Source organism: Chiloscyllium punctatum, chromosome 4 (genome assembly GCF_047496795.1).
Source record: "Chiloscyllium punctatum isolate Juve2018m chromosome 4, sChiPun1.3, whole genome shotgun sequence".
NCBI lineage: Eukaryota > Metazoa > Chordata > Chondrichthyes > Orectolobiformes > Hemiscylliidae > Chiloscyllium > Chiloscyllium punctatum.
The window spans coordinates 5,455,913-5,478,762 of record NC_092742.1 but is presented as its reverse complement, the minus strand read 5'-3'; the positions used below and the strand labels follow the sequence as shown (position 1 = coordinate 5,478,762).

At 51.5% G+C, this 22,850-nt stretch overlaps 1 protein-coding gene across 6 annotated transcripts in view; it reads right to left on the bottom strand.

Moving 5' to 3' along the window:
* The window catches only part of LOC140476049 (uncharacterized), a 452,737-nt gene that overhangs the window by 114,614 nt on the left and 315,273 nt on the right, over positions 1–22,850 (bottom strand). For all 6 annotated transcript variants that reach the window (XM_072568002.1, XM_072568006.1, XM_072568005.1 and 3 more), the window contains 9 exons: positions 22,599–22,795; positions 19,522–19,654; positions 16,171–16,353; positions 15,859–16,008; positions 11,625–11,801; positions 8,736–8,891; positions 3,108–3,263; positions 2,791–2,961; positions 1,406–1,539 (listed from right to left, as the gene is read on the bottom strand). In XM_072568002.1, coding sequence (XP_072424103.1) covers positions 1,406–1,539; positions 2,791–2,961; positions 3,108–3,263; positions 8,736–8,891; positions 11,625–11,801; positions 15,859–16,008; positions 16,171–16,353; positions 19,522–19,654; positions 22,599–22,795 — 1,457 coding nt within the window. The remainder of the gene's footprint in view (positions 1–1,405; positions 1,540–2,790; positions 2,962–3,107; positions 3,264–8,735; positions 8,892–11,624; positions 11,802–15,858; positions 16,009–16,170; positions 16,354–19,521; positions 19,655–22,598; positions 22,796–22,850) is intronic.

Sequence of the window (22,850 nt, the reverse complement as noted above, 5' to 3'; positions counted from 1 at the left end):
ATATATGGATTTCAGCAAAGCGTTCGATAAGGTTCCCCACAGTATTGTACAAAATGGGGAGGAATGGGATTATGGGAGATATAGCAGTTTGGATCAGTAATTGGCTTGCTGAAAGAAGACAGAGGGTGGTGGTTGATGGGAAATGTTCATCCTGGATCCCAGTTACCAGTGGTGTACTGCAAGGGTCAGTGTTGGGTCCACTGCTGTTCGTCATTTTTATAAACGACCTGGATGAGGGCGTAGAAGGGTGGGTTAGTAAATTTGCAGACGACACGAAGGTCAGTGGAGTTGTGGATAGTAACAAAAGATGTTGTAGGTTACAGCGAGACATAGATAAGCTGCAGAGCTGGGCTGAGAGGTGGCAAATGGAGTGTGAAGTGATTCACTTTGGTCAGAGTAACCGGAATGCAGAGTATTGGGCTAATGGTAAGATTCTTGGTAGTGTAGAGGAGCAGAGAGATCTCAGTGTCCATGTACACAGATCCTTGAAAGTTGCTACCAGGTTGACAGGGTTGTTAAGAAGGCATACAGTGTTTTAGCTTTTATTAATAGAGGGATCAAGTTCCGGAACCAGGAGGTTATGCTACAGCTGTACAAAACTCTAATGCGGCCGCACTTGGAGTATTGTGTACAGTTCTGGTCACCGCATTATAAGAAGGATGTGGAAGATTTGGAAACGGTGCAGAGGAGATTTACTAGGATGTTGCCTGGTATGGAGGGGAGGTCTTATGAGGAAAGGCTGAGGGACTTGAGGCTGTTCTCATTAGAGAGAAGAAGGTTGAGAGGTGACTTAATAGAGACATATAAGATACTCAGAGAGTTAGATAGGGTGGACAGGGAGAGCCTTCTTCCAAGAATGGTGATGGCGAGCACGAGGGGACATAGCTTTAAATTGAGGGATGACAGATATTGGAGAGATGTCAGAGGTAGTTTCTTTACTCAGAGAGTAGTAAGGGTATGGAATGCTTTGCCTATAACGGTAGTAGATTCGCCAACTTAAGTACATTTAAGTCGTCATTGGACAGGCATATGGACGTACATGGAATAGTGTAGGTTAGATGGGCTTCAGATTGGTATGACAGGTCGGCGTAACATCCAAGGGCCGAAGGACCTGTATTGCGCTGTAATGTTCTATGACTCTCACTGGGGTATGGGGTCTCCCTCCCTCTCCTGAAGGACTGATTCTCACTGGGAAGTGTTCAAGTCGATATCTGCTCTATCTGAAACGTATCCGGGTGGAGGATTCCCATGTCATTGTGCAGACAGAGGAAGGTTAACCCAGCCCAGGCAGTGGCACTGTGCCAGTCTGTGTCAGGTCGCTAAAGGGCAGTACGATTTGCTGAAAGCATGCACTGAAGGAAGCACAGGGTGAGCCGCAGTAGTTGGCACTGACGCTGGTTCATACCCGCTGTGGGTGTCCTCACATCTCTTCTCCAGTTGTTGTGCTAGTGCAGGACAGCATTCCTGCTTCAGTCTTTGCGAAACCTCCTGGAATTTCCTCCAGCTCTCCTCACCACCTTCCAGTGTGACCTGCAGAGCCTGCCAACAGCAAGACAAGAAAATGTGACCTCCATCTGCTCGTCTGAGACACAATCACAGCAGGGTGTGCTAAGATCAACATGGCCTCCGGTTGTGTTGTATTTGGAATGGCCAGGTGATTTTCTCAAGAGAGTTGCGTGTTTACATTTTCTTGTCCTGTTTGTGCTCGAAGGGGCTGTTCCTGCCCGGGGTGTGTGTGTGTGTGTGTGTGTGTGTGTGTGTATGTGTGTGTGTGTGTGTGTATGTATGTGTGTGTATGTGTGTGTATGTGTGTGTATGTGTGTGGCCTGTCAGGGTGCTGCCCAGTTCCAGGGAATGTGGACTGAGATCCCGGCCTCAACCACTAAATAATGTATTTTTTCAAACATTGAAATAATTTCATTGGAAAAGAATTCTGTGAGAGCTTCATTCTAGGTCAGTAGAAGCTTGCAATAGAGAGGGAGGCCTTTTGTTCCATTATGTCTGGACTACCTCTTTGAAACAGCCACCTAATTTGTCCCAGTTCCTTGTCTTTACTCCAAGGCTCTGCATTTACAAGTATTTCTCCCTTTCCCAGTTTGGAAAGTTTTATTGACTTCTGGCTTTGTTACATGAAGATGCAATTGCCAAATCTTCAAAACCTTAGGATAAAATAATTCTCATTTCTTTTGCTGATTTCACTGAGTCATACAGTACAGGAACAGACCCTTCGGCCTAACCAGTCCATGCTGAACGTAATCCCAAACTAGTCCCACCTGCCTGCTCCTGGCCCATATCCCTCCAAACCTTTCCTATTCATGAGCTTATCCAAATGTCCTCTAGACATTGTAACTGGACCCAAGTCCACCACTTCCTCTGTAAGTTCATTCCACACACAAACCACCCTCTGTGTAAAATAATTGCCTCATGTCTTTTTTTTAAATGTTTCTCTTCTCACGTTAAAAATATGCCCTTTAGTCTTCAAATCCCCCACCTTAGGGAAAAGACATCTACTCTTCACCTTATCTATACTCAGCTTGGCTCCGTGTAGAAACACAGACCGATTCCTTACTCAATCAACACCTCTCAGGACTCTGAACACCTTGTATTAATTCTCCCAGGAGAACAGCTTCTCCACTTTACGAGATGTGAAGCCACTCATCCCCATCCCCATTACCATTCCAGTAAATCCCCTCCGAACCCTCATCGATCCTTCTCAAAGTACGGCCACTCAAGAGTTCATGAGTAATTCCTAAAAGTGGATCCAAACTTCTACTGAGAGAAAGTAGGCACCTGTAAGCTCTCCAGCTGAATCTTGACAGATTCCAGTGAACTGTAGAGAGGTGTGCAGTGCTCCAAGGAGTAGCGAGCCCTCACAATGTTCCCATTGACTTGCTGATACGAGTCCTGGTACAGTGCCCACAGCTGCTGCCGGCTGGTGAGAATGGACTGAACCTGGTTCACCTACAGACCACACATGAACAGTGTCAGTTATAATAAGCCCAACCATGTTACTGGGGCTGGGCTCCAATAGCTCGATTACAGACCCAGCCCCACCAACAGACTCCCAAATCAATCCTCCCCCAAAACACAAGACAGTTCTGGTGTACCTCAGTGTCCAGATGGCTCCAAGAGTCCTGTAGTTGGTCCAGTTTTTGAGTGACACTGGTTGGTGTTTCTGGGACACTGTTTTCTATCATCCCAGCAACTGTCTGTCGCAACATTTCCAACTCCGTCTCCTTCACCTTCAGGTTCTTACCGAGTTCCTGGAGACACAGTGAGATTTCCATCAAATGCCAGCTTCCACATCCACAATACTGTCTCATCTTTCGGTTGTATGATTTGTCATAATAGCACTCACATCCAATCGCTCAATTAGATTCCAGGCTGTAACTCCCTCCAGGGTATCTGTTATTCTGTATATAAACCACCCGGAACCCCTCGATTAGATTCCAGGCTGTAACTCCCTCCTGGGTATCTGTTATTCTGTATATGAACCACCCCGAACCCCTCGATTAGATTCCAGTCTGTAACTCCCTCCCGGGTATCTGTTATTCTGTATATAAACCACCCTGAACCCCTCGATTAGATTCCAGTCTGTAGCTCCCTCCTGGTATCTGTTATCCTGTATATAAACCACCCTGAACCCCTCGATTAGATTCCAGTCTGTAACCCCCTCCCAGGTGTCTGTTATTCTGTATATGAACCACCCTGAACCCCTCAATTAGATTCCAGTCTGTAACTCATTCTCGGGTATCTGTTATTCTGTATATAAACCACCCTGAACCCCTCGATTAGATTCCAGTCTATAACTCACTCCCGGGTATCTGTTATTCTGTATAGAAACCACCCTGTAACTCCGTCCGGGGTATCTGTTATTCTGTATACGAACTACCCCAAACCCCTCGATTAGATTCCAGTCAGTAACTCACTCCCGGGGTATCTGTTATTCTGTATATAAATCCACCCGAACCCCTTGATTAGATTCTAATCTGTAACTCACTCCCGGGTATCTGTTATTCTATATATAAACCACCCTGAACCCCTCGACGAGATTCCACTCTGTAACTCAGACCCAGGTATCTGTTATTCTATATATAAACCACCCTGAACCCCTTGACTAGATTCCACTCTGTAATTCACTCCCAGGTATCTGTTACTCTGCATATAAACCACACTGAACCCCTCGATTAGATTCCAGTCTGTAACTCCCTCCCGGGTATCTGTTATTCTATATATAAACCACCCTGAACCCCTCGATTAGATTCCAGTCTGTAACTCACTCCAGAGTATCTGTTATTCTGTATATAAACCACCCTGAACCCTTCGATTAGATTCCAGTCTGTAACTCACTCCCGGGTATCTGTTATTCTGTATATAAACCACCCTGAACCCCTCGAATAGATTCCAGTTTGTAACTCACTCCCGGGTATCTGTTATTCTGTATATAAACCACCCCGAACCCCTCGATTAGATTCCAGTCTGTGACTCCCTCCCGGGTATCTGTTATTCTGTATATAAACCACCCCGAACCCCTCGATTAGATTCCAGTCTGTAACTCCCTCCCGGGTATCTGTTATTCTGTATATAAACCACCCCGAACCCCTCGATTAGATTCCAGTCTGTAACTCCCTCCCGGGTATCTGTTATTCTGTATATAAACCACTCTGAACCCCTCGATTAGATTCCAGTCTGTAACTCACTCCCGGGTATCTGTTATTCTGTATATAAACCACTCTGAACCCCTCGATTAGGTTCCAGTCTGTAACTCACTCCCGGGTATCTGTTATTCTGTATATAAACCACCCTGAACCCCTCGATTGGATTCCAGTCTGTAACTCCCTCCCGGGTATCTGTTATTCTGTATATAAACCCCACCCTGAACCCCTTGATTGGATTCCAGTCTGTAACTCACTCCCGGGTATCTGTTACTTTGTATATAAACCCCACCCTGAACCCCTCGATTAGATTCCAGTCTGTAACTCCCTCCCGGGTATCTGTTATTCTGTATATAAACCACCCTGAACCCCTCGATTAGATTCCCGTTTGTAACTCACTCCCGGGTATCTCTTATTCTGTATATAAACCCCACCCTGAACCCCTCGATTAGATTCCAGTCTGTAACTCACTCCCGGGTATCTGTTATTCTGTATATAAACCCCACCCCGAACCCCTCGATTAGATTCCAGTCTGTAACTCACTCCTGGGTATCTGTTATTCTGTATATAAACCACCCTGAACCCCTCGACTAGATTCCAGTCTGTAACTCACTCCCGGGTATCTGTTATTCTGTATATAAACCATCCTGAACCCCTCGATTAGATTCCCGTTTGTAACTCACTCCCGGGTGTCTGTTATTCTGTATATAAACCCTACCCTGAACCCCTCGATTAGATTCCAGTCTGTGACTCCCTCCCGGGTATCTGTTATTCTGTATATAAACCATCCTGAACCCCTCGATTAGATTCAAGTCTGTAACTCACTCCCGGGTATCTGTTATTCTATATATAAACCACCCCGAACCCCTCGATTAGATTCCAGTCTGTAACTCATTCTCGGGTATCTGTTATTCTGTATATAAACCACCCTGAACCCCTCAATTAGATTCAAGTCTGTAACTCACTCCCGGGTGTCTGTTATTCTATATATAAACCACCCTGAACCCCTCGATTAGATTCCAGTCTGTAACTCACTCCCGGGTATCTGTTATTCTGTATATAAACCACCCTGAACCCCTCGATTAGATTCCAGTCTGTAACTCACTCCCTGGTATCTGTTATTCTGTATATAAACCCCCTGAACCTCCTTGATTAGATTCCAGTCTGTAACTCCCTCCCGGGTATCTGTTATTCTGTATATAAACCACCCCGAACCCCTCGATTAGATTCCAGTCTGTAACTCCCTCCTGGGTGTCTGTTATTCTGTATATAAACCCCCTGAACCTCCTTGATTAGATTCCAGTCTGTAACTCCCTCCTGGGTGTCTGTTATTCTGTATATAAACCCCCTGAACCTCCTTGATTAGATTCCAGTCTGTAACTCCCTCCTGGGTGTCTGTTATTCTGTATATAAACCCCCTGAACCTCTCGATTAGATTCCAGTCTGTAACTCACTCCAGAGTATCTGTTATTCTGTATATAAACCACCCTGAACCCCTCGATTAGATTCCAGTCTGTAACTCCCTCCTGGGTGTCTGTTATTCTGTATATAAACCACCCTGAACCCCTCGATTAGATTCCAGTCTGTAACTCCCTCCTGGGTGTCTGTTATTCTGTATATAAACCCCCTGGACGTCCTTGATTAGATTCCAGTCTGTAACTCCCTCCTGGGTGTCTGTTATTCTGTATATAAACCCCCTGGACGTCCTTGATTAGATTCCAGTCTGTAACTCCCTCCTGGGTGTCTGTTATTCTGTATATAAACCACCCTGAACCCCTCGATTAGATTCCAGTCTGTAACTCCCTCCCGTGGTATCTGTTATTCTGTATATAAACCACCCCGAACATCTCAATTAGATTCCAGTCTGTAACTCCCTCCTGGGTGTCTGTTATTCTGTATATAAACCCCCTGAACCTCCTTGATTAGATTCCAGTCTGTAACTCCCTCCTGGGTGTCTGTTATTCTGTATATAAACCCCCTGAACCTCCTTGATTAGATTCCAGTCTGTAACTCCCTCCTGGGTGTCTGTTATTCTGTATATAAACCACCCCGAACATCTCAATTAGATTCCAGTCTGTAACTCCCTCCTGGGTGTCTGTTATTCTGTATATAAACCCCCTGAACCTCTCGATTAGATTCCAGTCTGTAACTCCCTCCTGGGTGTCTGTTATTCTGTATATAAACCCCCTGAACCTCCTTGATTAGATTCCAGTCTGTAACTCCCTCCTGGGTGTCTGTTATTCTGTATATAAACCACCCTGAACCCCTCGATTAGATTCCAGTCTGTAACTCCCTCCTGGGTATCTGTTATTCTGTATATAAACCCCCTGAACCCCTCGATTAGATTCCAGTCTGTAACTCCCTCCCGTGGTATCTGTTATTCTGTATATAAACCCCCTGAACCTCCTCGATTAGATTCCAGTCTGTAACTCCCTCCTGGGTATCTGTTATTCTGTATATAAACCCCCTGAACCTCCTCGATTAGATTCCAGTCTGTAACTCCCTCCTGGGTATCTGTTATTCTGTATATAAACCCCCTGAACCTCTCGATTAGATTCCAGTCTGTAACTCCCTCCTGGGTGTCTGTTATTCTGTATATAAACCACCCTGAACCCCTCGATTAGATTCCAGTCTGTAACTCCCTCCTGGGTATCTGTTATTCTGTATATAAACCCCCTGAACCCCTCGATTAGATTCCAGTCTGTAACTCCCTCCCGTGGTATCTGTTATTCTGTATATAAACCCCCTGAACCTCCTCGATTAGATTCCAGTCTGTAACTCCCTCCTGGGTATCTGTTATTCTGTATATAAACCCCCTGAACCTCCTCGATTAGATTCCAGTCTGTAACTCCCTCCCGTGGTATCTGTTATTCTGTATATAAACCCCCTGAACCTCCTCGATTAGATTCCAGTCTGTAACTCCCTCCTGGGTGTCTGTTATTCTGTATATAAACCCCCTGAACCCCTCGATTAGATTCCAGTCTGTAACTCCCTCCTGGGTGTCTGTTATTCTGTATATAAACCCCCTGGACCTCTCGATTAGATTCCAGTCTGTAACTCCCTCCTGGGTGTCTGTTATTCTGTATATAAACCCCCTGGACCTCTCGATTAGATTCCAGTCTGTAACTCCCTCCTGGGTGTCTGTTATTCTGTATATAAACTACCCTGAACCTCCTCGATTAGATTCCAGTCTGTAACTCCCTCCTGGGTGTCTGTTATTCTGTATATAAACTACCCTGAACCTCCTCGATTAGATTCCAGTCTGTAACTCCCTCCTGGGTATCTGTTATTCTGTATATAAACTACCCTGAACCTCCTCGATTAGATTCCAGTCTGTAACTCCCTCCTGGGTGTCTGTTATTCTGTATATAAACTACCCTGAACCTCCTCGATTAGATTCCAGTCTGTAACTCCCTCCTGGGTGTCTGTTATTCTGTATATAAACCACCCTGAACCCCTCGATTAGATTCCAGTCTGTAACCCCCTCCCCGGGGTATCTGTTATTCTGTATATAAACCCCACCCTGAACCCCTTGATTAGATTACAGTCTGTAACTCCCTCCTGGGTGTCTGTTATTCTGTATATAAACCCCCTGAACCCCTCGATTAGATTCCAGTCTGTAACTCCCTCCCGGGTATCTGTTATTCTGTATATAAACCCCACCCTGAACCTCCTCGATTAGATTCCAGTCTGTAACTCCCTCCTGGGTGTCTGTTATTCTGTATATAAACCCCCTGAACCCCTCGATTAGATTCCAGTCTGTAACTCCCTCCTGGGTGTCTGTTATTCTGTATATAAACCCCCTGGACGTCCTCGATTAGATTCCAGTCTGTAACTCCCTCCTGGGTATCTGTTATTCTGTATATAAACCCCCTGGACCTCTCGATTAGATTCCAAATGAACAAGACATCCTCAAGGTTAGTTTTTGGGACTAGGTTAATGTATTCATTTGAATATAATGAAACCGTGAGGAGGTGGCAGAGGACAAGCCTGAAGAACGTAACTGCAGCTGAAGTTGGAAGCAACACCCGAGAGGGTGACTGATCAGAGTGCTATGGTGGGAGTCGGAATCTCCGTTACCTGGCAGTCAGTCAGTGCCTTTCCTATCGCAGTCTGGCTGCAGGCTTCCCGATCCTTCCTGAGCCGATCCTGTTGCACATCGAGCCAACTACTCAGGGACATCACATTGCGGTCGCATTCTGTCCACGATTCCAGCTGTGTCTCCAAGAGCAGGATCTGCAGCAGAATCAGGAGGATACGAATCAGACACAAGGTCATACAACAGAAACCCATCACTCTGCCCAGCACCCCGACACGAATGACACGGTCTAACCAGACCGATGAGGAAGCTTCACTGATTGCTTCAGGCTGATGTTTGGGAGTTCGGGCGATTCCAGTTTGAACTGTGACAAGACCGTTCCTTTAACACAGTTATAGAAAAGTACAGCACAGAACAGGCCCTTTGGCCCACGATGTTGTGCCGAGATTTAATCCTAATGTAAAATATAGTAACTTAACCTACACACCCCTCAACTCACTGCTATCCATGTGCATGTCCAGCAGTTGCTTTAAATGTCCCCAATGACTCTGCTTCCACCACCACCGCTGGCAACACATTCCATGCATTCACAACTCTCTGTGTAAAGAACCTACCTCTGACGTCTCCTTTATACCCTCCTCCTAATAAACTTCCAACTATGACTTCTCGTCCCAGTCAATCCTGCCCTGGGGAAAAGTCCCTGGCTATTGATTCTATCTATTCCTCTCATTATCTTGTATACCTCAATCAGTTCTCCTCTCTTCCTCCTTCTCTTCAGGGAGAAAAGTCTGAGCTTATTCAACCTCTCTTCATAAGACAAGCCCTCCAGACCAGGCAGCATCCTGGTAAACCTTCTGTGCACCCTCTCCAAAGCTTCTGTATCTTTCCTATTGTAGGGCAACCAGAAATGGACACAATATTCCAAGTGTGGTCTCACCAGGGACTTGTAGAGCTGCAGCAAAACCTCACGGCTCTTAAACTTGATCCCCCTGTTAATGAAAACCAAAACATCATATGCTTTCTTAACAACCCTATCCACTTGGGTGGCAACTTTGAGGGATCTATGCACTTGAACACCCAGATCCCTCTGTTTCACCACACTGCCAAGAATCCTGTCTTTAATCCTATAGTCAGCATTCACTGTCGCACTGCAGCCTGCAATACCCCTCGATACTATCAACAGCACCTCCAACCTTTGTGTCATCTGCAAATTTACTAACTCACTCCTCAACCTCCTCATCCAAGTCATTTACAAAAACTACAAAGAGCAGAGGCCCAAGAACAGAGCCCTGCGGGACCCCACTCAACACTGTCCTCTAGGCAGAATACTTTCCAACTACAACCACCCTCTGCCTTCTGTCAGCCAGCCAATTCTGAATCCAGACAGCCAAATCTCCCTGTATCCCATACTTCCTGACTTTATGAATGAGCCTACCATGGGGAACCCTATCAAATGCCTTGCTGAAGTCCATATACACCACAGCCACTGCTCGACTGTCGTCGACCTGTCTTGACACCTCCTCAAAGAACTCAATAAGATTAGTGAGACATGACCTGCCCCTCACAAAGCCATGCTGACTGCCTTTAATCACACTATGCTTTGCCAAATAGTCATAACTCTTTTCAAAACTTTGCTGACCACAGACGTAAGACTGACAAGGTTATGTTGTCCTTGGCCTTTTTTATCAAGCGGGGTCATAAAGGCAGGTGATCTGATATGTCTGGGCTTATCGTCTTGAAGAAGCCTTTAAGTTTTAAAAACACAACAATGATAGGGGAGTGACCAGTTCTCCCAGTTCAGGGTCTGGTTTGGTTTTAGCAGTCAGGCTGTTTTGCAGCTATGGGTCAGATCGTAGCTGGGAACCCAGAGAGGCTGCTGCACCCATAGAACCAGCTCCACACTGATCCTCACTCTCTGTCTGCAATCTCTCCGGGAAGAACCGGGGTTTGGTTTTACCTTGTTGCCAAGAGGGTGTTTATGGGATTTGCAGGGATTTGGATTAGCTCTTGGTTAAGTTGTGTCTTCAGAAAGGTTATGTTATTATATATTCTGTTGTCTTTTGTTCATGTATAAATAAATTCCATTTTATTTAAAACTGAACGGTTGGGCCAGCTGCATCACTCCCGGAATACCTGTGTTACACCTGATTAAAACAATTAGCAAAGTTATGGTCCGAGTTACTTTCTTGAAATGTTTTGAAGGGGTCTACCCTGGTTAATCTCAGAACACACTGCAATTCCCACACTCTCTGCTTAACCAGGTCTGATACACACACACACACACCCACCGACACACAGACACACATACCCATCGACACACAGACACACACCCACCGACATACAGACACACACCCACCGACACCAACACACACTGACACACAGACACACATACCCATCGACACACAGACACACACCCACTGACACCGACACACAGCGATACACAGACACACATACCCATCAACATACACACACCCACTGACACACATACCCATCGACACACAGACACACACCCACCGACACCGACACACAGCGATACACAGACACACATACCCATCAACATACACACACCCACTGACACACAGACACACACCCACCGACACCAACACACACCGATACACAGACACACATACCCATCAACATACAGACACACACCCCCTGACACACAGACACACATACCCATCGACACACAGACACACACCCACCGACACACAGCGATACACAGACACACATACCCATCAACATACACACACCCACTGACACACAGACACACACACCCACCGACATACAGACACACACCGATACACAGACACACATACCCATCAACATACAGACACACAGACACACACACACCGACACCGACACACACACCCACCGACACACACACCCACCGACACACACACCCACCGACACACACACCCACCGACACACACCTTCCTGTTCAGAACTTGGGTCAGGTTCTGCCACTGAAAATTCAGAGTGCCCAGACTCTCCGCAAACTCTGTCCTCTCGTAACGATCACCCTCCACGTCCTGACTGCTCATCTGAAGCACCGACTGATTCACAAAATCCACCATCAGCTGCCGGCAGTTCACCTCCAGCTGATAACCCTACAGAGGAGAGAAGAGATAATCAATGTACAGAGCACGCCCTGATCCTGACTAACCATCAGAACTTGCCCGTCCCAGTGTCAACAACCTCACTGTCACCCCGACCTCCATAAGACACAGAAGCAGAACTTAGGCCATTCAGCCCATCGGGATTGCTCTGCCATTCAAACATGGCTGATATGTTTCTCAACCTCATTCTCCCATTTTCTCCCCATAACCCTAGATCCCCTGGATACTCAAGAACCTATCTATCTCAGGTCTTAAACATGTTCAATGATCTGGTCTCCAGTCTTCTGTAGCAATGAATTCCATAGGTTCATCACTCCCTGGCAGAAGCCCCCCCCCCACCCTTGTCCCCATCTCCCACCGTCTGCCTCCCTGTCACCCCAAACCCCACCCATTCACCTGCCCTGCTCCTACCTCCCAACCACCCTGTTCCCCACCCCAACCTCTCACTGGGTCAGAATCCTGGCATCCCCCCCCTCCCACAGGGCAACTTGGGTCTACCTACAGCACATGGATTGCACCTCACCCCCACCTTCCCAAGGGGCAACTAGGGACGGGCAATAAATACTGGCCCATCCACGGATACCCAAGACCTGGGAGTGAGTAAAAAAATTAACTAAAAGCCCACATTGTTTGGGTTGCCTACTCTCCCAGTATCCTCACTCCTAACAAGGGACTAGCCAGTCGGCCATAGATCCAGCCCTCTCTAGAGGTCTGTTCATATCTCGCACTATCTGGGTCTGCCTCCCTCGGCGAATCTCCTGCACAGGAGTGTGGGTTATACATGGCCATGTTGGAGATTCGATCATTAATGTTGTTGAAGCACAGCTGGCCCCTCAGTGCACCCTGACTCCCTCACCCCCTGTTTTACACACCGACTCCCTCACCCTGTATTATACCCTGACTCCCTCACCGTGTACTACACCCCGACCCCCTCACCCTGTACTACACCCCGCCACCCTCACCCTGCATTACACCCCGACTCCCTCACCCTGTTTTACACCCCGACCCCCTCACCCTGTACTACACCCCGCCACCCTCACCCTGCATTACACCCCGACTCCCTCACCCTGTTTTACACACCGACTCCCTCACCCTGCATCACACCCCAACTCCCTCACCCTGCATCACACCCCGACTCCCTCACCCTGCATCACACCCCGACTCCCTCACCCTGCATCACACCCTGACTCCCTCACCCTGTTTTACACACCGACTCCCTCACCCTGTATTATACCCTGACTCCCTCACCGTGTACTACACCCCGACCCCCTCACCCTGTACTACACCCCGCCACCCTCACCCTGCATTACACCCCGACTCCCTCACCCTGTTTTACACCCCGACCCCCTCACCCTGTACTACACCCCGCCACCCTCACCCTGCATTACACCCCGACTCCCTCACCCTGCATCACACCCCGACTCCCTCACCCTGCATCACACCCCGACTCCCTCACCCTGCATCACACCCCGACTCCCTCACCCTGCATCACACCCCGACTCCCTCACCCTGCATCACACCCCGACTCCCTCACCCTGCATCACACCCCGACTCCCTCACCCTGCATCACACCCCGACTCCCTCACCCTGTTTTACACACCGACTCCCTCACCCTGTCTTACACACCGACTCCCTCACCCTGTCTTACACCCCGACCCCCTCACCCTGTATTACACCCCGACCCCCTCACCCTGTATTACACCCTCACTCCCTCACCCTGTTTTACACCCCGACTCCCTCACCCTGTTTTACACACCGACTCCCTCACCCTGTATTACACCCCGCCACCCTCACCCTGTATTACACCCCGACTCCCTCACCCTGCATCACACCCCGACTCCCTCACCCTGCATCACACCCCGACTCCCTCACCCTGCATCACACCCCGACTCCCTCACCCTGCATCACACCCCGACTCCCTCACCCTGCATCACACCCCGACTCCCTCACCCTGCATCACACCCCGACTCCCTCACCCTGCATCACACCCCGACTCCCTCACCCTGCATCACACCCCGACTCCCTCACCCTGCATCACACCCCGACTCCCTCACCCTGCATCACACCCCGACTCCCTCACCCTGTATTACACCCCGACTCCCTCACCCTGCATCACACCCCGACTCCCTCACCCTGTATTACACCCCGACTCCCTCACCCTGCATCACACCCCGACTCCCTCACCCTGCATCACACCCCGCCACCCTCACCCTGTATTACACCCCGACTCCCTCACCCTGCATCACACCCCGACTCCCTAACCCTGCATCACACCCCGACTTCCTCACCCTGCATCACACCCCGACTCCCTCACCCTGTATTACACCCTGACTCCCTCACCCTGTATTACACCCTCACTCCCACACTGTGTATTACACCCTCACTCCCTCACCCTGTAATACACCCCGACTCCCTCACCCTGTATTACACCCTCACTCCCTCACCCTGTATTACACCCTCACTCCCTCACCCTGTATTACACCCCGACTCCCTCACCCTGTATTACACCCTGACATCCTCACCCTGTATTACACCCTCACTCCCACACTGTGTATTACACCCCGACTCCCTCACCGTGTCTTACACCTCGACTCCCTCACCCTGTATTACACCCTGACTCCCTCACCGTGTATTACACCCCGACTCCCTCACCCTGTACTACACCCTGACCCCCTCACCCTGTATTACACCCTCACTCCCCCACCCTGTATTACACCCCGACTCCCTCACCGTGTCTTACACCCCGACTCCCTCACCGTGTATTACACCCTCACTCCCCCACCCTGTATTACACCCCGACCCCCTCACCCTGTATTACACCCTGACTCCCTCACCCTGTACTACACCCCGACCCCCTCACCCTGTATTACACCCTGACTCCCTCACCCTGCATCACACCCCGACTCCCTCACCCTGCATCACACCCCGACTCCCTCACCCTGCATCACACCCCGACTCCCTCACCCTGCATTACACCCCGACTCCCTCACCCTGTATTACACCCTGACTCCCTCACCCTGTATTACACCCTCACTCCCACACTGTGTATTAGACCCTCACTCCCCCACCCTGTATTACACCCTCACTCCCTCACCCTGTATTACACCCTCACTCCCTCACCCTGTATTACACCCTCACTCCCTCACCCTGTATTACACCCCGACTCCCTCACCCTGTATTACACCCCGACTCCCTCACCCTGTATTACACCCCGACTCCCTCACCCTGTATTACACCCCGACTCCCTCACCCTGTATTACACCCCGACTCCCTCACCCTGTATTACACCCCGACTCCCTCACCCTGTATTACACCCTCACTCCCTCACCCTGTATTACACCCTGACATCCTCACCCTGTATTACACCCTCACTCCCACACTGTGTATTACACCCTCACTCCCACACTGTGTATTACACCCCGACTCCCTCACTGTGTCTTACACCCCGACCCCCTCACCCTGTATTACACCCTCACTCCCCCACCCTGTATTACACCCCGACTCCCTCACTGTGTCTTACACCCCGACTCCCTCACCGTGTATTACACCCTCACTCCCCCACCCTGACTCCCTCTCCCTGTATTACACCCTCACTCCCCCACCCTGTATTACACCCCGACCCCCTCACCCTGTATTACACCCTGACTCCCTCACCCTGTACTACACCCAGGCTCCCTCACCCTGTACTACACCCCGACCCCCTCACCCTGTATTACACCCTCACTCCCCCACCCTGTACTACACCCTGACCCCCTCACCCTGTACTACACCCCGACCCCCTCACCCTGTATTACACCCTCACTCCCCCACCCTGTACTACACCCTGACCCCCTCACCCTGTATTACACCCTCACTCCCCCACCGTGTATTACACCCCGACCCCCTCACCCTGTATTACACCCTCACTCCCCCACCCTGTACTACACCCTGACCCCCTCACCCTGTATTACACCCTCACTCCCCCACCCTGTACTACACCCTGACCCCCTCACCCTGTATTACACCCTCACTCCCCCACCGTGTATTACACCCTGACCCCCTCACTCACCTTGTATTTCTGAAGCTGGTGCCTCACCCGAGTGCTGCTGTCCAGAGAGTGGGTCACTGGCTCATTCTTCTCCATCAAGCTCCACATATCCTGGATCCATGCTGTCAGCTGTGTGATGGCCTTCCGTGAGGGTAACACAGCCACCTGGAGCTGGAGACACAGGCCAAGGGAGACGCGGATGATCCACAGGGCCAACCCATTACCCTACACACCCCCGAATCCCCACTGATACCCCCAACCCCCTCCGCCTTCCCCCCCCCCCCACTGCCCAGCAGCCGCTTCCTTGCCCCCGAGCCCTGGGCTAGTGCCGACCTGATGCAGTTTTTCCTGGATGCCGGGGAACTGGGCAATAAGCTGTGTCCACTTCTGCTCGAGCTGTGCCAAGTGTGTTCGGACGGCACCGCCCTCAACCTGTTTCAGTGCCAGCAGCTGGCTCCCTGTGCTGATTGCTGCTGTCCTCACAGATGACATTCCATCAACCTCCTTCCAGAATTCCTGCAGGCAGAAAAAAAAATAAATCATAAAACTCTCCTGGACCCTGTTACGTCAGGAAAGATAGGCTGGGGACAGTCCAGTGAAGGCTCACTCACTGGTCCTGGGGATGTAGGGACTGTCCCATGAGGACAGGCTGCCCCGTACGCTCTGGACTTTCAAAGACTGAGACGCGACCCTTTTGAAACAGAGAACATTCTTAGGGACCTGCCGGGGAAATGTGGAGAGATTGTTTCCCTTTGACAGAGAGTCTAGGACCAGAGCACATCATCGCCAGATTAAGGGGTTGCCCACTTAGGGCCGGGAATGAGGAGAGATTTCTTCTCTCCAGGGGGAGTGAATCCGTGGAATCCTTTCCCACTGGGGGGGGGGGGGGGGGGGGGGGGGGGGGGGGTTGGGGGGGGTGTCGAGGCTGGGGCATTCAGGATATTCAAGGCTGAGAGAGACAGGTTTGTAATCAGGAAGGGAATCAAGGGTTAAGGGGGAAAGGGAGGACAGTGGGGTTGAGGATAGAACATAGAACAGTACAGCACAGAACAGGCCCTTCAGCCCACGATGTTGTGCCGACCACTGATCCTCATGTATGCACCCTCACATTTCTGTGACCATATGCATGTCCAGCAGTCTCTTAAATGTCCCCAATGACCCTGCTTCCACAACTGCTGCTGGCAACGCATTCCATGCTCTCACAACTCTCTGCGTAAAGAACCCACCTCTGACATCCCCTCTATACTTTCCTCCAACCAGCTTAAAACTATGACCCCTCGTGTTAGTCAGTTCTGCCCTGGGAAATAGTCTCTGGCTATCGACTCTATCTACGCTTCTCATTATCTTGTATACCTCAATTAGGTCCCCTCTCCTCCTCCTTTTCTCCAATGAAAAAAGTCCGAGCTCAGTCAACCTCTCTTCATAAGATAAGCCCCCGAGTCCAGGCAGCATCCTGGTAAACCTCCTCTGAACCCACTCCAAAGCATCCACATCTTCCCTATAATAGGGCGACCAGAACTGGACACAGTCTAACCAAAGTTTTATAGAGCTGCAACAAGATCTCACAACTCTTAAACTCAATCCCCCTGTTAATGAAAGCCAAAACACCATATGCTTTCTTAACAACCCTGTCCACTTGGGTGGCCATTTTAAGGGATCTATGTACCTGCCCACCAAGATCCCTCTGTTCCTCTACACTGCCAAGAATCCTATACTCAGCTTTCAAATTCGACCTTCCAAAATGCATCACCTCACATTTATCCAGGTTGAACTCCATCTGCTACCTCTCAGCCCATCTCTACATCCTGTCAATATCCCGCTGCAGCCTACAACAGCCCTCTATACTGTTAACGACACCTCCAACCTTTGTGTCATCTGCAAACTTGCTGACCCATCCTTCAATCCCCTCATCCAAGTCATTAATAAAAATTACAAACAGTAGAGGCCCAAGGACAGAGCCCTGTGGAACACCACTCACCACAGACTTCCAGGCAGAATATTTTCCTTCTACTACCACTCGCTGTCTTCTGTTGGCCAGCCAATTCTGTATCCCGACAGCTAAGTTCCCCTGTACTGGATTAGTGGTGCTGGAAGAGCACAGCAGTTCAGGCAGCATCCAACGAGCTGCCTGAACTGCTGTGCTCTTCCAGCACCACTAATCCAGTATTTGCTTTCCAGCATCTGCAGTTATTGTTTTTACCTCAAGTTCCCCTGAATCCCATTCCTCCTGACCTTCTGAATGAGCCTACCATGGGGAACCTTATCAAATGCCTTGCTGAAGTGCATATACACCACATCCACAGCTCAACCCTCATCAACGTTTCTAGTCACATCCTCAAAGAACTCGATAAGGTTTGTGAGGCATGACCTGCCCCTCACAAAGCCGTGTTGAGATAATGAGGTAAAAACAAGGACTGCAGATGCTGGAAACCAGGATGTGGCGGAAATGTCATCAGATGATCTGGTTAATACGAAGGTTGGTAGGGTGGAAGGTGAGCACCAGGTGGGTTCTGTCCTTGTTATGGTTGGAGGGGTGGGGTTAGAGGGCGGACGGGTGAGATGTGGATGAAATGCGTTGGAGAGCATCTTTAACCATGTGGGAAGGAAAATTGCGGTCTCTAAAGGAGGAGGCCATCTGGTGTGTTCTGTGGTGGAACTGGTCCTCCTGGGAGCAGGTATGGCAGAGGAATTGGGAATGCGGGATGGTACAAGGACAGAACCCCCCAAGTGCTTACTTTTCACCCTACCGACCTTCGCATAAACCACATCAAGGATGCTGCCTGACTTGCTGTGCTTTTCTAGCACCACTCTAATCTAGACTTGAGGATTATGAGATCAACCACCGAATGCTGGAGCAGTCTCAATGTGCTGAATGGTCTACTGCTCTCCTCCATGTTACGGTACTGGTCCTGAAGGGAGAGTGGCTGTGGCTTGATCGCTGGGGGAAGAGGTTTCAGGAAGGGCTCAGCACAGCTACAGTACTTCAGAGACCCAGGGGAAAAGAACCTGAGATTTAGACCCAATTCTATTCTTAGAGTTGTGCTGGAAAAGCACAGGTCAGGCAGCATCTGGGGAGCAGGAGAATCAATGTTTCAGGCAAAAGCCCTTTATTTGGGATGAGCCCTTCCTGATGAAGGGCTTTTGCCCAAAATGTCGATTTTCCTGCTCCTCCCTTTTTCTCCCTAACCCTTGATTCCCTTCCTGATTAAAAATCTATCTCAGCCTTGAATATCCCGAATGACCCAGCCCCGACAGTCCCCTGTGGGAAAGCATTCCACAGATTCACTCCCTCCTGGAGAGAAGAAATCTCTCCTCATTCCCGGCCCTAAATGGGCAACTCCTTATTCTGCGATGATGTGCTCTGGTCCTAGACTCTGTCAAAGGGAAACAACCTCTCCACATTTCCCCGGCAAGTCCCTGCTGTGCTTTTCCAGCACCACTCTAATCTTGACTCTGATCTCCAGGACCCACTTCTGCCCAACTCTAGGGCAGGATCACCAGGAAGCCTGGAGTGCAAATCAAACTTGGAACCTTTAGACACAGCAGCTAGGAATGTGCTGGACCAGGTCATCAGATTAACAGCCAGGACGGAGCTCAGGAAGGAAGGGGGAAACAGTGTGAGGGGAAGTGGGGACAGTGTGCTGAGGCTGCTGGTTCTGTGCTGTGGAAGGCTGAGCTGCTTACCAGGAAACGTTGGAGCTGGTTCTCACTGGTGTCTAGTCTCGATGGCAGGCTGACAGACTCCTGCTCCCAGTAACTCAAGCGGCTCCTGGCTGAGTCCAGCCACTGATGAACCCGATGGCTCTCACGCTGAAACCTGCAGATCCGAGAATACAAACACAATACAACAATAGGGTGACAGCACTGAAGGAGCACCTCACACTGTCACACCAGCACCTTGTATGGGATTGCTGGACATTGTAAATCGAAAGAAAGAGCAACCTCAGATAGAACTGCAGACACAGGTTGATGGGCAGACTCAGGCAGGTTACAAACTCACTCAAAATTCACCGCGATTAAACTTTCTCAATTTTAACCTATTTAACAATTAAGCTTTGGACCAGGGCAAGTCCAATCAAATATCTGGAAGCGCCATGCTGTCGGAGGGTCAGTCCTGAGGGAGTGCTGCACTGTCAGAGGGTCAGTGCTGAGGGAGCGCCGCACTGTCGGAGGGTCAGTGCTGAGGGAGCGCCGCACTGTCGGAGGGTCAGTGCTGAGGGAGCGCCGCACTGTCGGAGGGTCAGTGCTGAGGGAGCGCCGCACTGTCGGAGGGTCAGTGCTGAGGGAGCGCCGCACTGTCGGAGGGTCAGTGCTGAGGGAGCGCCGCACTGTCGGAGGGTCAGTGCTGAGGGAGCGCCGCACTGTCGGAGGGTCAGTGCTGAGGGAGCGCCGCACTGTCGGAGGGTCAGTGCTGAGGGAGCGCCGCACTGTCGGAGGGTCAGTGCTGAGGGAGCGCCGCACTGTCGGAGGGTCAGTGCTGAGGGAGCGCCGCACTGTCGGAGGGTCAGTGCTGAGGGAGCGCCGCACTGTCGGAGGGTCAGTGCTGAGGGAGCGCCGCACTGTCGGAGGGTCAGTGCTGAGGGAGCGCCGCACTGTCGGAGGGTCAGTGCTGAGGGAGCGCCGCACTGTCGGAGGGTCAGTGCTGAGGGAGCGCCGCACTGTCGGAGGGTCAGTGCTGAGGGAGCGCCGCACTGTCGGAGGGTCAGTGCTGAGGGAGCGCCGCACTGTCGGAGGGTCAGTGCTGAGGGAGCGCCGCACTGTCGGAGGGTCAGTGCTGAGGGAGCGCCGCACTGTCGGAGGGTCAGTGCTGAGGGAGCGCCGCACTGTCGGAGGGTCAGTGCTGAGGGAGCGCCGCACTGTCGGAGGGTCAGTGCTGAGGGAGCGCCGCACTGTCGGAGGGTCAGTGCTGAGGGAGCGCCGCACTGTCGGAGGGTCAGTGCTGAGGGAGCGCCGCACTGTCGGAGGGTCAGTGCTGAGGGAGCGCCGCACTGTCGGAGGGTCAGTGCTGAGGGAGCGCCGCACTGTCGGAGGGTCAGTGCTGAGGGAGCGCCGCACTGTCGGAGGGTCAGTGCTGAGGGAGCGCCGCACTGTCGGAGGGTCAGTGCTGAGGGAGCGCCGCACTGTCGGAGGGTCAGTGCTGAGGGAGCGCCGCACTGTCGGAGGGTCAGTGCTGAGGGAGCGCCGCACTGTCGGAGGGTCAGTGCTGAGGGAGCGCCGCACTGTCGGAGGGTCAGTGCTGAGGGAGCGCCGCACTGTCGGAGGGTCAGTGCTGAGGGAGCGCCGCACTGTCGGAGGGTCAGTGCTGAGGGAGCGCCGCACTGTCGGAGGGTCAGTGCTGAGGGAGCGCCGCACTGTCGGAGGGTCAGTGCTGAGGGAGCGCCGCACTGTCGGAGGGTCAGTGCTGAGGGAGCGCCGCACTGTCGGAGGGTCAGTGCTGAGGGAGCGCCGCACTGTCGGAGGGTCAGTGCTGAGGGAGCGCCGCACTGTCGGAGGGTCAGTGCTGAGGGAGCGCCGCACTGTCGGAGGGTCAGTGCTGAGGGAGCGCCGCACTGTCGGAGGGTCAGTGCTGAGGGAGCGCCGCACTGTCGGAGGGTCAGTGCTGAGGGAGCGCCGCACTGTCGGAGGGTCAGTGGTGAGGGAGCGCCGCACTGTCGGAGGGTCAGTGCTGAGGGAGCGCCGCACTGTCGGAGGGTCAGTGCTGAGGGATCGCCGCACTGTCGGAGGGTCAGTGCTGAGGGAGCGCCGCACTGTCGGAGGGTCAGTGCTGAGGGAGCGCCGCACTGTCGGAGGGTCGATGCTGAGGGAGCGCCGCACTGTCGGAGGGTCAGTGCTGAGGGAGCGCCGCACTGTCGGAGGGTCAGTGCTGAGGGAGCGCCGCACTGTCAGAGGGTCGGTGCTGAGGGAGCGCCGCACTGTCGGATGGTCAGTGCTGAGGGAGCGCCGCACTGTCGGAGGGTCAGTGCTGAGGGAGCGCCGCACTGTCGGAGGGTCAGTGCTGAGGGAGCGCCGCACTGTCGGAGGTTCAGTGCTGAGGGAGCGCCGCACTGTCGGAGGGTCAGTGCTGAGGGAGCGCCGCACTGTCGGAGGGTCAGTGCTGAGGGAGCGCCGCACTGTCGGAGGGTCAGTGCTGAGGGAGCGCCGCACTGTCGGAGGGTCAGTGCTGAGGGAGCGCCGCACTGTCGGAGGGTCAGTGCTGAGGGAGCGCCGCACTGTCGGAGGGTCGATGCTGAGGGAACATCGCACTGTCGGAGGGTCAGTGCTGAGGGAGCGCCGCACTGTCGGAGGGTCAGTGCTGAGGGAGTGCCGCACTGTCGGAGGGTCAGTGCTGAGGGAGCGCCGCACTGTCGGAGGGTCAGTGCTGAGGGAGTGCCGCACTGTCAGAGGGTGGGTGCTGAGGGAGTTCCGCACTGTTTCAGATCTTGCCTTCCTGATGAGAAATTCAAACCTGGCCTATCCACCCTCTCAGCTGGGAGGCCAGTATGTGTAAAGACACTGGGCAGTGCTCCCTGGTTTCTGGCTGACATTATTTTCTCCCTCGGCCTAGTTTACCAAATCACATCGACTAGTCACTATGTCCATTGCTGTTTGTGAGATCTTGTTATGTACTGATTGGATGGCTGTGTTTCCAACAGGCCCATGATGACTACAGCCCCAAAGTGACAACAGAACATCCCGCCACTGTGAAAGACACTCTTATAGATTCTTCGTATCTTATTAAAGGCAATGGTTTACTGTCAGGTTTAAGTGGGTTTGACACAGACCGTGTGCAGTGTTCTAGAAGCTTCTCCAGCCGATGCAGTTGGTGATTGACCTGGTTGTTGATGGAGAGCCAACTTTCCTCCAGGTTATGGACCTGTGTACCCAGCTCTGGGCAGCTCACAATGCCCAGGAGAGTGTGCCCGCTGCTCAGTCTCTGTTCCACTTGGGCCTGGGTCCTAGTGAGGCTGCTCCTGATCGCCTGTCACATGGAACAACAGCATTCAGCAAGAAAACTAGGAAAAAAATATCAAACT